Source organism: Entelurus aequoreus, linkage group LG12, assembly GCF_033978785.1.
Source record: "Entelurus aequoreus isolate RoL-2023_Sb linkage group LG12, RoL_Eaeq_v1.1, whole genome shotgun sequence".
Classification (NCBI taxonomy): Eukaryota; Metazoa; Chordata; class Actinopteri; order Syngnathiformes; family Syngnathidae; genus Entelurus; species Entelurus aequoreus.
Genome location: NC_084742.1, coordinates 10,094,594 through 10,117,703, shown reverse-complemented (window position 1 = coordinate 10,117,703; position 23,110 = coordinate 10,094,594). Strand labels below are relative to the sequence as shown.

General features: G+C 43.6%; 2 protein-coding genes across 4 annotated transcripts in view; one reads left to right on the top strand and one right to left on the bottom strand.

Moving 5' to 3' along the window:
* LOC133661431 (tetraspanin-8-like) overlaps positions 1-208 on the bottom strand; it is a 6,415-nt gene extending 6,207 nt beyond the window's left edge. Inside the window, exon 1 of the mRNA XM_062064626.1 lies at positions 52-208. Within this exon, the coding sequence (XP_061920610.1) occupies positions 52-108 (57 nt within the window). The 5' untranslated portion in view covers positions 109-208. The remainder of the gene's footprint in view (positions 1-51) is intronic.
* Positions 209-426: 218 nt separating this feature from the next.
* Positions 427-23,110, top strand: part of ptpro (protein tyrosine phosphatase receptor type O) — a 42,354-nt gene continuing 19,670 nt past the window's right edge. For all 3 annotated transcript variants that reach the window (XM_062064621.1, XM_062064620.1, XM_062064619.1), the window contains exons 1-14: positions 427-759; positions 15,624-15,885; positions 15,955-16,110; positions 16,178-16,330; positions 16,404-16,877; positions 16,944-17,102; positions 17,173-17,369; positions 17,435-17,555; positions 17,622-17,815; positions 17,890-18,001; positions 18,065-18,228; positions 22,372-22,492; positions 22,713-22,846; positions 22,914-23,052. In XM_062064621.1, coding sequence (XP_061920605.1) covers positions 703-759; positions 15,624-15,885; positions 15,955-16,110; positions 16,178-16,330; positions 16,404-16,877; positions 16,944-17,102; positions 17,173-17,369; positions 17,435-17,555; positions 17,622-17,815; positions 17,890-18,001; positions 18,065-18,228; positions 22,372-22,492; positions 22,713-22,846; positions 22,914-23,052 — 2,443 coding nt within the window. In that variant the 5' untranslated portion in view covers positions 427-702. The remainder of the gene's footprint in view (positions 760-15,623; positions 15,886-15,954; positions 16,111-16,177; positions 16,331-16,403; positions 16,878-16,943; positions 17,103-17,172; positions 17,370-17,434; positions 17,556-17,621; positions 17,816-17,889; positions 18,002-18,064; positions 18,229-22,371; positions 22,493-22,712; positions 22,847-22,913; positions 23,053-23,110) is intronic.

Sequence of the window (23,110 nt, the reverse complement as noted above, 5' to 3'; positions counted from 1 at the left end):
CTAAGTGTACTTGAAAGTGTTTTAAAGTAAAAAAAAAAGAAGAAAACTCACCCAGAAAAGAAGGTTGAAAATGAAGAGAAGATATTTGATGCATTTGTTGACGGCCATGTTTCCTTCTCCTCCTTCTTCTTCAAATGTCCACTCCTCCTCACTTTGGCACCGGATGACTTCCTTCACCGCAGCCTGTTCTACCTGTTCGCACAGACCACGCCCCCATGACCCGGAAGCCCCGCCCCCGCGCCGCCCAAAGGAGCATCGTGTGGCGCGTCACACTCGCCAGCAGGGGGAGCCAGCGGCGCAATCACACACTTCCTGTGTCGCCGGCTTCTTCACCAGACATGAGGAGGAGGAGGAGGAGGATGGAGGGGGAGGGTCGGCGGGGCGGGGCCGCGCAGCAGCATCATCATCATCATCATCATCATCACCATCATCCCCTTCTCCTCGGCGACACCGACCTCCTGCTCGTCCCAGCCAGGCCCGCGCCATGGACGGCCGAGCCCGGCCCGTAAGCTCGGAACCTCGGCGCTTGCGGTTCTGAGAGAGCGGCGCGTGCTCGTGAGGCTCGTGACGAAGAGGGCGATGAAGATGCTGGACTAAGAGGAGACAAAGAGGGAGCGTGTGCAAGAGAGAGAGAGAGAGAGAGAGCGAGAGGGAGAGAGAGAGAGAGGCGCCATTGTCTGCATTGGTTCTGTAAAACATCAAATGATCATGTTCGTGTGTCGACTGCTGCTCGTGGCCCAACTGCTCGGTTCGGCCCAGGTAAGATGACGTCACGTATTGAAGACGCGAACACAATGTGTGTGTGTGTGTGTGTGCGTGCAGCTGGTCGTGCACGCCTGTCAACATAGCTGTAGATCACACGTGCACGCGCCCCGAGGTACGCGCACAGGTGCACCCCCATGTCAAGCATGCAGTCACGTCACCTTTACTAAAGACACCTGCTCGCTGTAGTAACAATGTTACTGTTAGCACGACCATCTTGCTAGCACACGTGTTGTCTTGCTAACTAACATTGTTGTTGCCGATGTGTTATCTAGTGCAGTGTTTTTCCAACCACCGTGCCGCGGGAGATACAGTCTGGTGTGACGTGGGAGATGAGCTAATTTCACCTATTTGGGTTAAAAATAGAGATGTCCGATAATGGCTTTTTTGCCGATATTCCGATATTGTCCAACTCTTAATTACCGATTCCGATATCAAACCGATACCGATATATACAGTTGTGGAATTAACACATTATTATGCCTAATTTTGTTGTGATGCCACGCTGGATGCATTAAACAATGGTTTTCCAAAATAAATGTATGCACATTAAATCAACAAAAAATATTGACTTTGGAGCAATGTTCACAGACTCTAGTATTTGGCTCTCTGTTACATGCAATGGTTTTCCGTATTGGGACCATGATTTCAGTTAGAGATGTCCGATAATGGCTTTTTTGCCGATATCCCATATTCCGATATTGTCCAACTCTTAATTAACGATTGAGATACCAACCAATACCAATATATACAGTCGTGGAATTAACACATTATTATGCCTAATTTTGTTGTGATGCCCCGCTGGATGCATTAAACAATGTAACAAGGTTTTCCAAAATAAATCAACACAAGTTATCGGAAAAAAATGCCAACATGGCACTGCCATATTTATTATTGAAGTCACAAAGTGCGTTATTTTTTTTTAACATGCCTCAAAACAGCAGCTTGGAATTTTGGGACAAGGATGTTGAGGTGGGCGGGGTTGAGGTGGATATGGGTGGGGGGTATGGGGTAGCGGGGGTTTATATTGTAGCATCCCGGAAGTTAGTGCTGTAAGGGGTTCTGGGTATTTGTTCTGTTGTGTTTATGTTGTGTTACGGTGTGGATGTTCTCCCGAAATGTGTTTGTCATTCTTGTTTGGTGTGGGTTCACAGTGTGGCGCATATTTGTAACAGTGTTAAAAGTTGTTTATACCGTCACCCTCAGTGTGACCTGTATGGCTGTTGACCAAGTATGCGTGGCATTCACTTGTGTGTGTGAAAAGCCGTAGATATTATGTGACTGGGCCGGCACGCAAAGGCAGTGCCTTTAAAGTTTATTGGCGCTCTGTACTTCTCCCTACGTCCGTGTACCACTCCGAACAGCGGCGTTTTAAAAAGTCATAATTTTAATTTTTGAAACAGATACCGATATTTTCCGATATTACATTTTAAAGCATTTATCGGCCGATAATATCGGCAGCCCGATATTATTGGACATCTGTAGTTAAAAATATTTTTTGCAAACCAGTAATTATAGTCTGCAAATTATGTGGTGTTGTTGAGTGTCGGTGCTGTCTAGAGCTCGGCAGAGTAACCGTGTAATACTCTATCATATATGTAGGTGGCAGCCGGTAGCTAATTGCTTTGTAGATGTTGGAAACAGCGGTAGGCAGGGTGCAGGTAAAAAGGTGTGTAATGCTTAAACCAAAAAAGAAACAAAAGGTGAGTGCCCCTAAGAAAAGTAATTGAAGCTTAGGGAAGGCTATGCAGAACGAAACTACAAGTGAACTGGCTACACAGTAAACAAAAACAGAATGCTGGACGACAGCAAAGACTTACTGTTGAGCAAAGACAATGTACATCCGAACATGACATGACAATCAATGTCCCCACAAAGAAGGATAAAAACAACTGAAATATTCTTGATTGCTAAAACAAAGTAGATGCGGGAATTATCGCTCAAAGGAAGACATGAAACTGCTACAGGAAAATACCAAAATAAGAGAAAAAGCCACCAAAATAGGAGCGCAAGACAAGAACTAAAAGACTACACACAGGAAAACAGCAAAAAAGTCCAAATAAGTCAGGGCGTAATGGGGACAGGTGGTAACAGTACACCTACTTTGAGACAAGAGCTATAGTGGTGCATGCTTGGTTACTGTATGGTTTAAAGTCATACCCGACAACGACTTTTTACTGTTTTCAACGCAAAAAATGTGCCTTGGCTCAAAAAAGGTTGCAAAACACTGATCTAGTGCAAGCTCAGCTGACTGACCTCTTGACCCCGGTGGTGCAGGTGAAAAGTGGACATTTTTGTTCATGTGACATCAGCTTGATTAATGCCTTGCGTGTGTTCTGCTGCCCCCCCCCCACCCCCATTTGTCAGATAATGATCTTATTTCCACCATGTGAGCTCATTAACAGGCTCAGTCTTCAGCAGGCTGACTGCTGGAAACAATAGAAAAGTGGTTCAACAGCAGGTCATTTATAGCAGACTGTCTGTATTGGGGGTTACAAGTCCAACATGGCAGTGGCTACACTCCCAGTTGGATTCAAGGGCAAGTTGGTCAGAATGCGGCGCCGGTCGTCACGGCTGATCATGCTAACGCACATGATGGTCAATTAGCAGCAAACCAGCTCAACACGACACACTCGCACTATTAAGACAACATACAAAAGAGCAAAAGATGCCAAATGTAGCCATGAAATCAACTCAGAGTCCAAATGCCAGAGTCTACGCAGTAAAGTTCAGCAAAGCAAGTACTAGCATTTGTGGCCTCTGATCCAAATTTTTGCTCTCAAATCCAATCCGGTTTTAAATCCCGATTCTATATTTTGACAACAGATTATGGAACAGAAAATGTTATTATGTACCGTATTTGATCGATTATAAGTCGCTCCGGAGTATAAGTCGCACCGGCCAAAAATGCATAATAAAGAAGGAATAAAACATATATAAGTCGCATTTTTGGGGGACATTTATTTGGGAAAGATGGAGAAGGAAATGAGCCGGAGAATCGGAGCAGCTGGGGCAGTATTGCAGTCTCTCTGCCGCACTGTGGTGACGAAACGAGAGCTGAGCCAGAAGGCAAAGCTCTCGGTCCACCGAGCTATCTACATTCCTACTCTCATCTATGGTCATGAAGTGTGGGTAACGACCGAAAGAACAAGATCGCGGATACAAGCGGCCGAAATTAGTTTCCTCAGAAGGGTGGCTGGCGTCTCCCTTAGAGATAGGGTGAGAAGTTCAGTCACCCGAGAGAGACTCGGAGTAGAGCCGCTGCTCCTTCGCTTGGAAAGGAGCCAGCTTAGGTGGTTCGGGCATCTCGTGCGGATGCCTCACGAGCGTCTCCCTAGGGAGGTCCTCGTTGCACGTCCCACTGGGAGGAGGCCCCGCGGCAGGCCAAGGACCAGATGGGGGGATTACATCTCCTCTCTGGCCTGGGAGCGCTTCGGGATTCCCCAGGAGGAAGTTGCAAATGTTGCTCTGGAGAGGGAAGTCTGGGGGTCTCTGCTGGAGCTGTTGTCCCCGCGACCCAATTCCGGATAAGCGGTTGAAGATGGATGGATTTATTTGATAAAATCCAACACCAAGAATAGACATTTTAAACGCAATTTAAAATAAATAAAGAATAGTGAACAACAGGCTGAATAAGTGTATGTTATATGAGGCATAAATAACCAACTGAGAACGTGCCTGGTATGTTAACGTAACATATTATGGTAAGAGTCACTCAAATAACTATAACATATAGAACATGCTATACGTTTACCAAACAATCTGTCACTCCTAATCGCTAAATCCCATGAAATCTTATACGTCTAGTCTCTTACGTGAATGAGCTAAATAATATTATTTGATATTTTACGGTAATGTGTTAATAATTTCACACATAAGTCGCTCCTGAGTATAAGTCACACCCCCGGCCAAACTATGAAAAAAACTGCGATTTATAGTCCGAAAAATACGGTAACTAATATATCCAAACTAAAAAAAAAAAAAAAGGTCTTATTGTGTTTATAAGACATTTCTAAAAAGCTTATTTAATTTGATTATATTGTTGTAAATCAGATGACATATTACATTTGTGGTATTGAAGGCTACATATAATGTTTTATGCAAAATGCAGCGGATCGTGCACAACTTCTATTGGCTCACATTTAAATCATTTAGTTTTGGCCATTAAAGCTTCCCTGTAACTTTGGACTTATTTCCTTAGTTTGTAAGCAATAAAAAAAAACATTTTATGATGATAAAAAATATCAATTTAATCACCATAGTGCGATACTAATCTGATATTTGCATAGATCCGCTCATCTGTGTTTACGTTCAGTAGCTAAAGCTTAGCGGTTAGCGTCTTCTTGAGTCCTCTTATCATATTTAGTGGGACATGTTTAGCTATTTATCGTGGTTTTGCGGTGTTAATGATATTTTTAATATTTCTCGCCATGGAGGCGAGGGTTAGTAATTAGAAGCAGCTCCGTACTGTAGATAGAGATCAACCGCGTTCATTCCAGCTTGCACTCACAATCAAGCCGGTGATCTTGCAGGACACGCACCCTCCTGGAATTTACACACCTCTTACATGCGTGTAACAAGGAATGCAGAAATGTAATTGTGTCCATTGGGACCCTCCCTCTTGCAGGGAAGCGTCCTCCCAGATCCTTTTTTTTTAAGGCTGTCCAAACAAGGAGAGGTGACTAGAACTGATGATGAAAAATGTATTCTAAACAAAGGAGTAAGTACAAACACTAGCAATACCAGCGCTGGAAAGAGAACTGAGCTGTGTAAAGTATGGAGCCTTCTCTGAAAATGGTCGCTCTCCACATATTATTTTGTCCATGTTACTGCCTTACCTTGGTGGAGATTGAAACGTTAACTTGGCGTATGTGTTGACACACCCGTCCACTCTCCCTTCGTCTCGTTCCTGGTACCTCTTCTTCCGGAACCTTAAGTAGATACAATGTGTGTGCATTTGCAAAGATAGAAAACACAGGGTGTATTCATTGTTACGTCCTTGAACATAGTGAACTGCGCATGAAGTGAGATTTCATGCACAGTTCACTATGTCCCAAGGTTAGAAAATATTCTCCCGACCTGTCTCCTTGAGCGTGCATCACGTTTGACAGAATCTTTCAAACGAGTACAATCTTTAGCCATGTGAACACCATGACACAGATGCAGTAAAGATCTCCGATCAGTTTAAAAAGGCTAATAAAGGCAACAGCTAGTATTAAAGCTAGTACCATATTTTCCGGACTATAAGCCACTATTTATTTCCCATGCTTTGAACCCTGCGGCTTATAAAACGGTGTGGCTAATTTATTGATTTTTTATTCGCTAACTGCCATAATGTTCTGTACTCAACATATAATTTTCATAGAACATCGACAGAGACACTGAAAAGTTGTGTTTTTGTTTCTGCTTTGGCGCCATCTTTTGGACGAGCTTGCTCACTGCAGTTGCTCCCGGTTGAAAATGTACTTCCTGTTTCGTTCCTTGAATAGGAAGTATTTGTCCATAGCGTACCTGCTTGAAGCGGTTCTTCATTCATCACTCCAAGCATACTTACTAAACCATCCCATGTGTGATGTCTGTGGGAGTGTTTTCATGCATATTTGTACGTGCTATCGTATTTTAATCAAGCTAGCGTCGTTAGCATTATCGAATATGCTAACACTTTTACAAGTGTCTGTGTTAGTATTATTAACTTGCAACGGCATTCTTTTTGTATTATTTTAGTTTCGTAAATTCACCAAAACGTGAAATTATTGGGTCTGTTTAGCTAAATAGAGAGCTGGCTTTGGCAACTAATGGTTCCATAACCATGACTTCTGTTTTGTTGGATCAGTCGTTTTACTGCTGTGTGACCTGCACTGTTTGGAAACAATTAAGTTTGTTAATAAACATTTACGAAATCTTTTGTACCGGTATATACCTGTGGCTTATAGCCCGGTGCGGCTAATATATGTAAACATATTTATTTAGTCTAAAATTTGGTAGGTGCGGCTTTATAGCCAAGAGAATTCAATACTTACCTCAGGGGTCTTAAGTGCGGCACGGGTGTCATTTACGGCCTGCATATTATTTTATTTTACCCATACTTATTCTAAAAATAAAATTTGAACAAAAGATTCGTTCATCCATCCATCTTCTTCTGCTTATCCGAGGTTGGGTCACGGGGGCAGCAGCCTAAGCAGAGAAGCCCAGACTTCCCTCTCCCCAGCCACTTCGTCCAGCTTGTCCCCGGGGATCCTGCGGCATTCCTAGGCCAGCCGGGAGAAATAGTCTCCCCAATGTGTCCTGGGTCTTCCCCGTGGCCTCCTATCTGTCGGACGTGCCCTTAACACCTTAACCGTCCTGACCAAATGCCTGAACTACCTCATCTGGCTCCTCACGATGTGGAGGAGCAGCGGCTTTACTCTGAGCTCCTACGGAATGATAGAGCTTCTCAACCTATCTCTAAGGGAGAGCCCCACCACCCGACAGAGGAAACTCATTTCGGCCGCTTGTACCCGTCATCTTGTCCTTTCGGTCATAACCCAAAGCTCATGACCATAGGTGAGGATGGGAATGTAGATCGACCGGTAAATTGAGAGCTTTGCCTTCCAGCTCAGCTCCTTCTTTACCATAACAGATAGATACAGTGTCCACATTACTGCAGATGCTGCACCGATCCGCCTGTCGATTTCACGATCCACGCTTCCCTCACTTGAACTCCTCCACTTGGGTTAAGATCTCCTCCCCAACCCGAAGATGGCACTCCATCCTTTTCCGGGTGAGAACCATGTACTCGGACTTGGAGGTGCTTATTCTCATTCCAGTCGCTTCACACTCTGCTGCGAACCGATCCAGTGAGAGTTGAAGATCCTGGCCAGATGAAGCCATTAGGACCACATAATCTGCAAAAATTAATTCCAGAATTAGTGACTAAGGGCAGGCCTGGCGGAGTCCAAACCTTACTGAAAATGGGTCTGACTTACTGACACCAATCATACAGGGAGTGGACCACCACAATCAGACAGTCCGATACCCCATACTCTCAGAGCACTCCCTACAGGACTTCCCGAGGGACACGGTCAAATGCCTTCTCCAAGTCCACAAAGCACATTTAGACTGATTGGGCAAACTCCCACGCACCCTCAAGGACCCTGCCGAGAGTATAGAGCTGGTCCACAGTTCCACGACCAGGACAAAAACCACTGCTCCTCCTGAATCAGAAGTTCGACTATCCGGTGTAGCCTCCTCTCCGGTACACTTGAATAGATCTTACCGGGAAGGCTGAGGAGTGTGATCCCACGATAGTTGAAACACACCCTGCGGTTCCCCTTATTAATGAGAGGAACTACCACCCGTGTCTGCCAGTCCAGAGGTACCGCCCGATGTCCACTCAATGTTGCAGAGTGTTGTTGGCATCCAGAGCCTTAAGGAATCTCATCCACCCCCGGGGCCCTGCCACCAAGGAGCTTTTTAATTACCTCAGCAACCTCAGCCCCAGAAATAGGGGAGCCCTCGACAAATTCCCCAGGCACTGCTTCCTCTTTGGAAGACGTGTCGGTGGGATTGAGGAGGTCTTCAAAGTATTCCCGCCCCCGATGTACGACATTTGAAGTCAAGGTCAGCAGCACACCATCTCCAACATACACGGTGTTGACAGTGCACTGCTTCCCCTTCTTAAGGCAGCGCATTGTGGTCCAGAATCGCTTCGAAGCCACCCGGAAGTAATTTTCCATTGCTTCCCCGAACTCCTCGCATGTCTGTGTTTTTTCCCCCCGCGACCACCAAAGGCGCACACCACTTGGCCTGTCGCTATCTGTCTGGAGTCCCATGAGCCGAAAGGACCCGATAGGACTCTTTCTTCAAGTGCACATATGTTAACCCTTATGTTTGAACATGGTGTTTATTATGGACAATCTGTGACAAGCACAAAAGTCCAATAACAAAACACCACTTGGGTTCAGATCCGGGCGGCCGTTCCTGCCAATCACGCCTCTCCAGGTTTCAAACGCGGAAGGGAAGGTCCCCTCTCATCCAACATGCAGGCTTTGAGCCGGGGGGGGGGGGGGGGGGGGCAACAAGATTTGCGACCCTACCCCGTAGCCTCTCACCGCTGGCAACTCCAGAGTGGAAGAGCGTACAGCCCCTCTCTAGAGAACTGGTTCTAGAGCCCTTGCTCTGCGTCAAAGTGAGTCCGACTATATCTATATCTAAATTTATTGCGCCCCAGCAGCCAATGCTACCAATATGATGTCTAAGGATCTACAACCCTGTCATAAAAGAGCACAGTCTGCAGATTCAATGTGCACCATTAAATATGTTAGTTGCTCAGACAGCAATGTGTTTATAGGTAAGGTTGGGGTTTCGTCGTCAACTCTACTGTAATAGGTAAAGACGTCGGATTCATGTTAGCATTTAAGCTAACTAGCGAATAGCGCTACCTAATTCTCCTGGAAATGAGCAGTAAAACCAGGAGTTTAAAGTGTGGTAATGGTTTTACGATAAATCAGATTTGAAAAGGTACCGCTAGCCCTCTGGAATTTTAATCATTAATACCACGGGTGCCCATTACGTCGATCGCAAGCTACCGGTCGATCGCCAGCCAGGCATTAAAAAATAGACCTAAACATGAGCATCATCAATCTTCACCAAGACATCACTTTCGTCACTTAATTGACATTCACAGCACCCGAGGATCTTGTGAGATGACGCTGGCTGCTGCCAGATCATTATTAAGAAAAAATGACAGAGAGGAGGGCGAAAAAACACTTTTTACTTCAACAGACTCTCGCGCCCTACCTGCCGTCAAAACTGAAGACCGACTGCACAGTTGCTGTCTTCACAATAAAAGCGCTGCTTCATCCTGCCTGCGCTGACAAAATAAGACTCTCAGAAAGCTAGCAAGCTACGGAGTTTGCCGCCAATGTATTTCTTGTAAAGTGTATAAAAAGGAGTATGGAAGCTGGACAAATAAGATGCCAAAAACCAACCACTTTCATGTGGTATTGGACAGAAAGGAGGACTTTTTTTCTCCTCCATTTGAAAATGCGGACATTATCAGCACTACTGTCTGATTCCAATCAATGCAAGTCATCAGAATCAGGTAATACACCAATTTATATTATTGTCTTCGTGAAAAAAAGGAATTAAACATGCTTGTATTATCATTTAACACCTTTAACTTGTTAACAAAAACATCTCTTTTATGAATAAATAAATATAAATTATATATATGAATGAGGTGGATCCCCTCGATTTGATCAATTGAAAAGTAGCTCGCCTGCAGAAAAAGTGTGGGCACCCCTGATTAATACTGATAATTATCTACATGGATAAGTTTGAGCCTTCAGTTTGAAAATGTCCAATTTAATTTTTCAGTCAAGTTTGAGCCATAATGACTTAATAGTTAACGTGGGTTATAAACGTTCATTGTTGTTAGCCTTGAAGTCAGTCATGATCACGGCGCAGATTATTGGTGCACTTTCACATTGAGGATTAACAGCAAACATGCAGAACACATAAAGATTATTGAAAAGCAGAGAGAATGTTGGAAGACGTCCAGTTGACCCGCGTACAGGAAGTAATCATCTCGTGACGTGGTTAACGAGGTGTAAGTTGCGAAAGGTCGCCGTGGGGGGATCAAACAGGGGGAACTTGGAGGGGGGGGGGCTAACATTAGCATTCCGTGTGCGCTGCCCGCAGGCTCTCGTCTCCGTGGCCATGGTAATGCTGGAATCTGACACACATAATGAGCATCTCCTTTCATCTCTGTTGCCATGGCGACGGCACAGCAGCCGCAGCTTGAATGCTTTGGCATAGACCTCTTTGTTTCTCTGGGGTTAGTGAATGTGAGCTATCTTTAACCTCTGACCCTCTGAAGCAGATATCTGTTGTCCTCTCTGAGGCGTTGGATTTAGAGGACTGACCTGGTTGGAAGACAAGTAAGACAGGACGAGGCGGGACATCACCAATGTGATGACAGGAGATACACCACAGCTCGGATTTAGGTCACGTCATGTGACGAGGAGCTGAAGACACAAAACAAAGAAGACATTGAGCAGCGTGTTATGTGACTGCTCTCTGTTGGCTGTGACACATCTGGCCGTATTTTATGACTCTCAGCGCTGAATAACGTGTTGTCATGGCGACCGCCATCATTTCCGGTCACTGCTTGAGGCCGAAGGTGTCACTTTTAATAAAAGGAGACACGATAGCATCAGCTGGACGTGTCGTACAACAACAAAAGGAGCTGATCAAAATAGAATTGTTCTTGTCGTTTTCCATCAAGACGGAATGCTGAAGAAGTGCATTCTGGGAATGTGGCGCTTGGGCTGTGTCTCAACTTGGTGCACTTACTGAGTCTTCTGAGTACATAGGTGTGTTCATGCTGAGAAGTTTCTCAAAATCCAGTAACTGAATGTTGCACTCTATAAATCGAGAGATGCACCCATTGATCCACCAACGATCAATAACAATTTCTTACAAGTATTATTATCAGTGGAAGACAAGGCCAAACATTTTCGCACCAAATACGAATAAGCAAGAGCAGACAAGAAGCCATGCTAATTGCTAAGCTAGTTTGAAAGCAACACAACAATTACATGCTTAGTAAAGTTTAAGAAGTGTAGATGGAAGCAGGTTCCAGCAGAAATTTAGCAGATATTAAAAGGAAATTCAGCAGATTAACAAGAGAGAGGATACGGTATAATATAGGGATGTCAAAATCTCACGGTATGGTAAAATTAAGTGGCAGGAATGTTTAGGATAAACACGCTTACTGTAATTGAACACAAAACACAACGCTCAAATGTTCTAATCATCAATCAATCAATCAATTATTTATACAGTATAGCCCTTAATCACAGGTGCCTGGAAGGGCTGCACAAACCACAATGACATTACTGATCAGAATCCACATCCTGCCTGACTGGCTGCAATCATAATCATACTACAAAGTAGGGCTGGGCGATATGGATCAAAACTGATACCCGGTATTTTTAGGTTGTATCGCGTTATACGATATATAACAGCATTTTAAACAAAGTGTTTAGTTTAAACGCAACACCACATTACTGTTACTACCAGTGTTCTCAGACTACTTGAAAAAGGTCATTATTATTACTCATTATTTAACCAAAAAAGTAATGTAATTACTTTTGTCTGTTTGTATTGTCTCAAATATATACCGCTTTCTAAAACATACCGGTATTAACAAAACATCGGGTATACCGCCCAGCCCTACAACAAACATAAAAAAAGTAATATCATTACTTTTTAATACATGTAATTAATTACTAGGGAAAGTAATTATTGGGTTACTTTAAAAAAAATTAAATAATGTCATATGCAGTTGAGAGACGTTTATGAGAACAGCGTGTGCGTGCCTGTGGGTACCTTTAAAAGGCAGTGTCTGTTGCCAAGCGACGCGTATTTGTTAGCTTTTGTTAGCGGCTGTTTGTCGGTTCTGACGGCCGTTCTGTTGAAGCTTTTCACCAGCTTGTGTTAATGGTTAATAATAAGGAGCCGCCGCCCACCCCCACCAGCCGCACGTCGGCTGTGCGTGAAGGTGAATGTGGCGTGGGAGGGTCGGTGTCGGCAGTGCGCGGTAGACCCTTCCCGCCTTCTGGATCCTTCCTCCTTCCTACGGTGCCTGCTGGGCACCATGGCGGCAGTGCGCCGCACCGACCTCTAACGGACGTGACAAAGGCACTTCAAAACATACCGGTATGGCGGTATCGTCTCAAATATATACCGCTTTCTAAAGTATACCAGTATTAACAAGAAACATGTATTTTTAAAGGCAAATGATTGTGCACGGGCATCCACTGTTTCAAGCAAATATTGAAAAAAGTTACTGTTGAATGTCTTTAAAGTGACAGTGCAATGATCCAGCGTAAAACTCACTGTAGTGTCTTTCAACTTTTACTTTCAGAGAAGTGTCCTCCACAGTGGACAGGTTTATATCAGTCTGAAATATGCTGTTTCTAAGAAAAGTTAACTAATAATTTAACTTTTAGTAATATAAATACCTCACAAACTGACATTCGGCTTCGATGGACTCAAATATATTTTCTGGGTGATGGTTTATGAGGTAGAGCCTTGTCCAAGGTGCTGCCTTCCGCCCGAGTACAGCTGGATAGGCCCTTTCCCCCCCAAAAGTTCCCTTTTTAAAAAAAAATCATTTGAGAATAAAAATTACTGTCATTGTCAATAATTCTCCACAAATATGTTTTAATATCTGCAGGGCATTTATTTTAGAGTTATTGTGAGAATAATTTCCCAGTCTGCTCATCTGCTTTTTAACCACATTTGCGCCGCATAAAACATTGTGTCTCTGCTGGTTGGTGGCTATGTCGTTTCCTACAAAATCCATCCATCCATTTTCTACCGCTTATCGTTTAAAAACAACTTAAAGCCTTGTCCAGCTGTTTAATGACATACACTACCGTTCAAAAGTTTGGGGTTACCCAAACAATTTTGTGGAATAGCCTTAATTTCTAAGAACAAGAATAGACTGTCGAGTTTCAGATGAAAGTTCTCTTTTTCTGGCCATTTTGAGCGTTTAATTGACCCCACAAATGTGATGCTCCAGAAACTCAATCTGCTCAAAAGAAGGTCAGTTTTGTAGCTTCTGTAACGAGCTAAACTGTTTTCAGATGTGTGAACATGATTGCACAAGGGTTTTCTAATCATCAATTAGCCTTCTGAGCCAATGAGCAAACACATTGTACCATTAGAACACTGGAGTGATAGTTGCTGGAAATGGGCCTCTATACACCTATGTAGATATTGCACCAAAAAACAGACATTTGCAGGTAGAATAGTAATTTACCACATTAGCAATGTATAGAGTGTATTTCTTTAAAGTTAAGACTAGTTTAAAGTTATCTTCATTGAAAAGTACAGTGCTTTTCCTTCAAAAATAAGGACATTTCAATGTGACCCCAAACTTTTGAACGGTAGTGTATACTATTCATGTTTAAATAACTTTTACTGCAAATGAATATCGAGTCCAAATATTTGTTATCGGCCCTGAAAAAAACATATCGATCCATCTCTACTTTGAACACAATACAAAGAACTATACTGTACTATGTAGTATCAAGGGTGTGATGAATAAACTTTATACCAAGGGTGTCAAACTCATTTTAGCTCAGAGGCCACATGGAGGAAAATCTATTCCCAAGTGGGCTGGACTGGTAAAATCATGACAGGATAACTTAAAAAGAAAGACAACTTCAGATTGTTTTCCTTGTTTAAAAATAGAGCAAACACATTCTGAAAATGTAAAAAAAATTTTTTACACTTACATGTTGTAGTTAATAGTATTCTTTCTTCATTTGTCATATTTATACTTTCTGAATAAATGATGTGATAAAGTTCATCAGTCAAATAGGTGGAATTGAGTCTGGCAGAGTTTTAAAATGCTCCCATTGTTGTTATTTTTTAATTTATTTGAAGATGAAATTAATAATAATATCAAAATCAAATTACAGGATGTAAATAATGTTACATGTTATTACGTTTTATTTCAGCATATTTATGTGCGCCCAGAAAATGCGTCCCCATTACTAACAACATCTTTGACAATCAAGGCATGAACTTTACAATCCACACTTCGTATACTATCACTAAAAAGCAGCGTGAGTACGTAGTGTCCAAACACGAAAGTGTTGCCTCAATCTTAACACGACATAGCGCCCCCTCTGAAGTCATGCGTGCCCTCGCAGCAGGGGATACAGATGAATTGCTATTGCGACATCCACTGGACACATTTAGAACAGCAGTTTTTTTCATTAAAAAATTTCAGCTCATTTGTATAGTTAGCAAACTCATCTCGCGGGCCGGATAAAAACCTGTTCGGTGGCCGGGCCGTATGCTCGACACCCCATATCTACACTGTGCTCTTCCTATGCAGCCACCCTGCTTCCAAACAGACACACTGTCACTAGCCTTGTGGTGCACTCATAGTTTGATATCAAACAACTCTTTAACTTTAACAGCTCGGTCGCTACAATGATTAGGTATAAAAATAATATCCACTTAACCTCGTCGGTTAATCTTCTTTTCCCGGGTGGGGGGGAGGCAGTGTCGACAACTCTATGGATACGTCCTGAATGTTTCAAACCACCCGTCGCTTGAGCATTGCTTTCTTTGGACTGAAATTGTGCTAGCAAAACTAGAAAAATGTTGTAAAAAGGCTAAAAGAAACACTTAAAAACCACACAAAGTCGCACTGTAGCTAACAGCAGCACTCCGCTGAGTGAATGAGCACCGCAGATCGATCAGCCTGCCCACAATGGGCGTGCTTCCAGGCACAAAATGGCTGCCCTCCAGGCACACAATGGGTGGATGAAACGTTCGTACACCAAAGCATATTTTAATTGGGTCTGCGGTTCGTAAAACTCAAAGTTCCTTCAATGAGCGGCTCGTAAATCGAGGTTCAACTATGTTCATTTTGCACTAAAAAGATACATTTTTGAACAATGTCTTTCTTGTGAACACGTTATAGTACAAAACGTGTCAAATTAAATTCAGGTTTGATAAGAAAAATTATATAAATGGTTTCACATAAATAAAAAAAAGTGTGAAAAGATTTGTAATGCTCCAAATAAAATGTAGCTTAGGGCCCCAGTTTAGCCAGGGGCGGACCTGCTTCCCACCCTCAATAGTCACCATCTTGGCTAAGTAACAGAAGGGGAGGGGCTAACTTAAAATGTTGTTGACAGAGGGGCAAGAAGGTAAAACTATTGCGATCATTATTTAACAATAATGGATTTGGGACGTACACTCTACAAATTCCCACACTCAGGAACAAAGTACACAGTGTACTTATTGAAGTGTACTGAGGAGTATTGTATTGTTTGATCTGTGTGTTCCAGGTGATTCCCGCCTTCCAGGTGAGTCTGAGTGACGAAGGTCTGATTGCAGCGACGCTGGAGACTTCAGACCTTCAAGAGAACGTCTCGGCGTACGCGGTTCAGGTCTCTGGTGAGCCGCGGCCCAACGTGCTGCAGTTTGTGGGTCCGGGCGAGCCGTTACTGTTCAACACCTCCTTTCACGGCCTGTGCTACAACGTGGCTCTGCTGGTCAGACGGGGGGCGCAGTGGTCCCGACCCGTCGACAGCGTGTCCGTCCTGACCAGTAAGCCGAGTCAGCGCTAGAACGTCCGTAAACACTTTACCTGTGACCTGAATTGTCCTCTGCCCTCAGAGCCGCTCCCAGTCAGCAGTGTTCAGATATCGGACTACAGGGATTCTCCGGAGACGGGCGTGGTCTTTGATATGGACACTCCAGCCGGGAACGTCTTCAGCAGAGTCAACATCAGCTACAGCGAGGGAGGAGAGCTGCACTCCATGCTCTACAAAGGTGATTATCTTCCGTTCTGACCATCTGTTCATCAGGAAACCAGCAAACAATTCTTCGCCACACTCAGATTTCTACAATGGGAAGACCGTCTTCAAGCACTGGTTGCCGGGCGTGTGTTACCGCAACATCACCTTCCAGCTAATCTCGGAGGCCAGCGCCTATCAGAGCGTCCTGAGGACCCAGAGTGACGTCACACACACGCCTCTGCACCACAGGACGGGTACGACGACCTCCTAAAACGCAGCATGGAAGACGTCAAAGTTTGCAAGTCAACTTCCTGTTCTTCTCTCCAGTGCCGTATCCTCCCCTCAACATATCGTGGAAGATTGTCGACCTGAGCCAGCGGGGGGCGCCGGGCGAGGCAGCTGACGGACAGCAGGAAAGCCAGCGAGCTGCCCGAGAGTCCCGGGACGTCTCGCTGATGGAAGAGGACGAGGGCGAGGAGAAGCAGCCGGTTGCCTCCACTGAGCAGCCTTCACACAACTTGACCAGCACCCACGCCGCGGACCCGAGCACAAGTGAGGCCTCAGACGCTCAGAACTACTGGCTGGACTCGACAGAGCCCCCTGCTGACAGGGAGGATGAATTTGTCAACGCTGAAGTGCACGAGTATGAGGACTCCAACGATGCAGGATCAGCTATGGGTCTCCCTGCAGAGTCTTTAGTCCTGCCCACTAAACTGCCCCCCATCTTGCTTGAAGTGCGCTGGCTACCCCCCCGCGCGCCCACCAGCTACGACGGCTTTAACGTCTACGTCCACAGAGACGGTAGGGCAACACTCACACAGGCCGCCCGTTTCCAAACATGTCCGTCACCTTAGTCACACCCCTTAGGTAACGCTACGCAAACGGCCACCGTGGACGGAAGCACACACGACTTCTTCACCGAGCTAACGGAGTCGGGAACGTATCGAGTCAGAGTCACCTCGCTTAGCACGTCAGGAGACTGCGAGGCCAGAGAGAGCGCCGACGCCGCCTTTACCTTCTACCTCAGTACGTCACCATGGCCATTTTGTCTCAACCTTGGAGGTGTTTGAGTTGACGCTGGATATTTGTCTTCCAGACCCTGATGGTGAACTTCTGGAGGACCTGCGCCAGCGCCCGCGGGCCGTTAACGTCCGCTTACTGGACTCCAGCACCGCCGCCGTGTCCTGGGCTCCGTCCTCAGAGAGCCACAACGGCAGCGTGGTGTCTGTGGTGTCCACAACATGCCTCAAGCCCAGCATCAGCCAGAGAATGGAGACCACATTCTGCAGCGAGGTAACGGTGAACGCCGCACTTCCTGTTTAACGTGACAAGTCAGGCTTAGCGTGCCGCCTTGACAGGAAAACTCCACCAGTAACATCATCTCCAACCTGACGCCGGGGGCTCAGTACAGAGTCGTGGTCTACCACACCAACGGCCCCCTCGTCAGTCCTCCTTCGGAGCCCGTCATCATCGATATAGGTGATTAGATCTCACGCTGCTTCATGTCTAGATATGGCCATCGTTAAGTGTTTCTGTCGCCATCAGAGCCCACCGGCATTCGAGAGCTCGCCGTTTACCCACTGAGCCCCACGGCGGTCATCTTAAGCTGGCAGCGTCCGTATCATGTGGCGTTCAGGAAGTACGTCCTCCAGACTTTCTTCTTCAACCCCGTCACTCTGACCTCAGAGTGGACCACCTACTACGAGATCGCCGCCACCGCCTCAGTGATCGCCTCAGTGGTACTAAACAAAACCCGACTCGTCCAGTTTGCGTCAAGTTTGATGGCATCATCATGAAGTGTTCCTCCACACAGAGGGTGACGGATCTGCTGCCAGCTTGGTTTTACAACTTCCGTGTTGCCATGGTGACATGGGGAGACCCGCCCCTCAGCTGCTGCGACGGCTCCACTATCAGCTTCCTGACAGGTACTCCCAACGCCTGCGTCTGTCCCGAACCCAAACAACAAAGGTTTCACGTCTGTCCAACAGCTCCAGAAGCGCCGCATATTTCCACGGTGGATTACTCGCACGGCGTCTTGTACGTTCGCTGGACCTACGGCGAACTCTTCATCGACCTGTCGCACTCCCGTATCACACACTGGCAGGTGGTGGCGGTCGGCAAGAAAGGACCTGAGAGGAGCTACTCTGTTGACGTGAGTCCTGAGACAACGTGCTAATTCATGTTATTATTAGCTTTGTTGCTATGGCGTCACTTGGTTGCCAAGGTCGTGACTTCATTGTACTGTCCTAGTCAATAATAATGTTTTTTACTAGCTGTGGTACATTCTTCAAATTAGGGATGTTCCGATCAGGGTTTTGAGTGAGAGTGAGTGAGATGAGATTGAGATGAGCTGATACCAATCACATATATTAACTGTAATTTTTTCTATTTATTCATGGTAAGTGCTATTGACAGTTTAACAACAACCCAATAGTTCCTTGTTTTTTTTTTTATTACATTTTACTACAAAGTAGTGTTGTGCCGATACCAATTTTATGGTACAGGTACTAAAATGTATTTCGATACTTTTCGGTACTTTTCTAAATAAAGGGGACCACAGAAAATTGAATTACTGGCTTTATTTTAACAAAAATTTTTACGGTACATTAAACATATGTTTCTTATTGCAAGATTGTCCTTAAATAAAATAGTGAACGTACTAGACAAGTTGTCTTTTATTTGTAAGTAAACAAACAAAGGCTCCTAATTTAGCTGCTGACATATGCAGTAACATATTGTGTCATTTATCATTCTATTTTTTGTCAACATTATTAAGGACAAGTGGTAGAAAATGAACTATTAATCTACTTGTTCATTTACTGTTAATATCTGCTTACTTTCTCTTTCAACATGTTCTATCTACACTTCTGTTCAAATGTAATAATCACTTATTCTTCTGTTGTTTGTGTGCTTTGCATTAGTTTTGGATGATACCACAAATTTAGGTATCAATCCGATACCAAGTAGTTACAGGATCATACATTGGTCATATTCAAAGTCCTCATGTGTCCAGGGACATATTTCCTGAGTTTATAAACATAATATAAAAAAAAAAAAATGAAAATAGATTTTGTGATGCTAAAAATATCGATGTAATCATAGTAGTATCGACTAGATACGCTCCTGTACTTGGTATCATTACAGTGGATGTTAAGTGTAGATCCACCCAGAGGCGGTATAGTACCGAATATGATTCATTAGTATCACGGTACTATACCAATACCGGTATACCGTACAACCCTACTACAAAGTTAATAGTACACTATAAGGTTGAAAAAACATCCCTGAACAGAGGAGGTTGTCTGCGACACCGCCTGTCTCCCACATACAACACTGTCCTTTCAACCATTCCTAAAAGACTCTGCAATTTAGCCTCTGACAAATAACAGGAGTTGGAAACACTCTGGTCACAGAAGGTGACCAGTATACCATTTGTGCCATTTGTTTACAACTGAATGAAATGCTTACGTGGGGGATTCCAACTATTTTGGACTGGTAGTAGTTGATCCACAGCGATCGTTCTGCCACACAATACCTCAACGCTAACGAGGGGAAATTACGCAGTCGTTTGCTTTGACAGTAGGATTGCTCGTTTGTATCAAAACGGTTGTTTTTTCTCACTACGATAGGGAGAAATCATCCTTGCCCAGACACACCCTCCTGGTTTTGGAGTATAAACATTTGGGGTTTTGGCACCAGCCAATAGACTAGAGCCAACCAATCTTAGACTAGAGCTAACCAATCTAAGTCTATGAGCACGAACTGATGAAGCCTACTTGGATGAGCGGCGTAACGTCTTCTAAGACAAACCAAACATTCCAGTTGCAATCGATTGAATGCCCTGAGATTACAATGACATGGATGAATGAGAACTTTCATAGACTATAGTACACAATAACTAAACAAAAGCAAAATCTATTATCGACTACTCTTTTAAATCCTTCGATGTTTGCCCTCAAAGTCCTCCTGGACACAGGAGGACTTTGAATTATTCCCTGAACTTGTAAATATGAACAAAAACAATAAAAATAAAAAATTTAGTTAAAAAAAAAAAGTATCGATCTATTTACTTTAGTATCAGTATTATACTGATACTACCCATGGTATCAACATCACCAATTCATGTATCAATCCACCCTCTCCTTACGTGTGAGTCTGGCGGCTAAACAATTGTTATTTTATCCTCTCTCCAGACTCTTATTAATCCACTTATTAATTTCCTGATAATAGCTGCTTACTTTCTGCTGTAACGCATTTCCATCTTAGACTTCTTAAACTTTACTGAGCACTTGTTTCTTGGTGTTGTTTAAAGGGGAATGTGTTTTTATGTGAATTGACATATTTGTTTTAAACTTCACTCTAATAGCTGGACATTTTTTTATTACTAAATATTAAATACTAACATTTTTTAAATACTCGTTAATTCCTGCTTTAGTTGTATTTTCCGAAAGTTTGAGACATATTAAATGTGTTCTGACTGGGGATTGGATAAGCGCAAGGAAGACAGAAAAGAAAGGGAGACTTAGAACTGCTGTTGCACGCTTTTGTGCATGTGTTTTTAAGTCTGTGAGGTATAAAACGAGTAAAACATCAAAACAATATTTGTTTAATTTTTTTTATTGAAATCCTGTGATTTTTTAGGTTAAAGCTACAAGAAACACTGATAGCAAATTCATAAATATAACAAGTTGATTACATTGAAAAAAAAAGCCTCAAAACATTGCAACTTTTGCCATAATTTTCTGAAACATCTGCTGTGAAATCAGGCATTTTATGCTACAACAATCAAAAAAAGCCTGTGGATTTCTGGAGTAACTGATAATTACTGTAAACTACAGTATATCCTTTTTATGTCTTATATGTGTTACAGTCGAGTATGTCTCATTTCATGTTATTATGCCTACTATATTGGGAAAAATAAGTGTACTGGGGACTGTATGGTGTTACTTTATTTCTAGGAAGTTCTAATAATGTAAATAAAAACCTATTTAGAAGGTTGTTTTAGAGAGGAACTGCACTTTTTTGGGGAATTTTGCCTATCGTTTACTCATGAAATAATATTTTTTTAAATGCATTCTAACTTGTAAATAAAAGTATGCTTACAACGAAGCCAATGGGAGGTCCTCTATTGCGCCCATAAAACCCAATAAAGCGCCAACAATACTCCCATTTACATTTCGGGACTTGAATATTAATCAAGTATTAGGGATAGTTATTATAAGCGCTAACACAGACACACTATTTATAGCGGCAACGTCATCACAAGCTTGCTTGCCTATATCAACATCATTGAGTGGTAAGCTGCTTCCTTGCTTGTGGAAGTTTATTGTAAATCATAGATCATGCCTCTCATCTGGATAGTAGAAGGATGAGGACGTATTCCGGAAATGGCGAGAACAACACGAAAAGACGCTTGGATTATGAGTCAGTCTTGATCGAAACGGGAATATAACAAGATTCTATCAGTCGGCATTCCTAATGACAGCAGACATTATACAGTAAGTGATGTTTCATTATGTTTGTTGGCTCTCATGAAGTCTGCAGTGATGTTGTTAAAAAAATTTGACGCGTTTGTGAAATAAATGTGCGTGTACGCTTAAAATTAGCAAAATACGTAAATATTAAATATTATAAATGGGCCCGTTACGATATTACATATATGCTTACATCATGTATAGAAAACCTTAATAGAGGTGTTTGGATGTTTTTAAGGTCTTTATAGGCGGAATAGAGCGGCTCACATAGGCTCCATTGCAAGCGGACTTTTGATTGCATTTATTTAATATTTAGAATGCATTAAAAAAAATAAAAACATGTGTTCTCTTACATAAGGAATGTAAATGATAGGCAAAATTCCCAGAAATGTGCAGTTCCCCTTTAAAGCTAGCGCAGCGATTAGCATGCCTGCTCATGCCTATCACTTACTCGGTGTGTAAAATGTTTAGCCTTGTCCTCCAGTGATTATAATCGGTAAGATATTAAGAAAAGTAGTTTATTTTCCCCAATAGATGTTGTGACTATTAACTTAGGGTAGTGGCTCCACACTGTGTGGACATACAGTACACAGGTAGCTGCTAGCGCTTTTCAGCCAGGGGACCAAAATTTAATAAAGTATCAGCCAGTGGGAAGCGGCATTTGTGGTTGACATTGAAAAGCATTAATCATCAGCTGATCACCGTACATTGTACAAATTCCCACACTTCTGCCCCATTGCCAGTTATGCACAAGTGTGCTTCATGTCTTGGTGTTAAAGACAACATTGAAAACAAAAGAAAACATGTTTGTGTCATACCAGGTGACTCGTAACGCGATGCGGGCTAGCCTCCCTCTGCCGCCAGGAGACATCTACAACCTGACGGTGACGGCGTGCACAGAGCGCAGCAGGAACACTTCCTTTCCCAACATCATCAAACTGGGTGAGCACACACACAAACATAATAAAGTGACTTTCATCCTTAATTATCAACTGGAAAAGAAAAGTGATGTCCCACTCTGATGCAAAAAAACTTCTTTTTTTTTCAAACTTCCTTTTTGCTGTAATTTTCTCCCAGAAACTCAACATGAAACTGAATTATTTCCCACTTCCTGATTTGAGTATATTTGTGATTGTGAGTTCCGCTGACACGTTTGCCACAGAGCCAGCGCCACCCAGGGCTTTGTACGCGATCAACGCCACGCACTCATCGGTGACTCTGCTGTGGAGCGAGGACGGCGTGGCGGATCACTACCAGGTTGTCTGCAGAGCCGACAAAGCTGGCAAACAAGTGAAGGTGAGCTCTGGGAGTCATCAAGCTGCTCGAAAAAAACCTTTCCAAACTTATTGTCACGCTTCCACAGGCTGGAGACCCTCAGGTGTCCAGCTCTCATGTGGTGACAGTTTCTGGTCTGATGCCTTCGTCCAGCTACAACTGCGGCATCACCAGCTTCAGCTACAGCACCCCCAGCAAACCCGTCCACATCATCATCACAACCACAGGTAGGTCGTGCTGTGGCTCCATCATGTTTGTAATCTCAGATCTTCATGGTGGCATGTC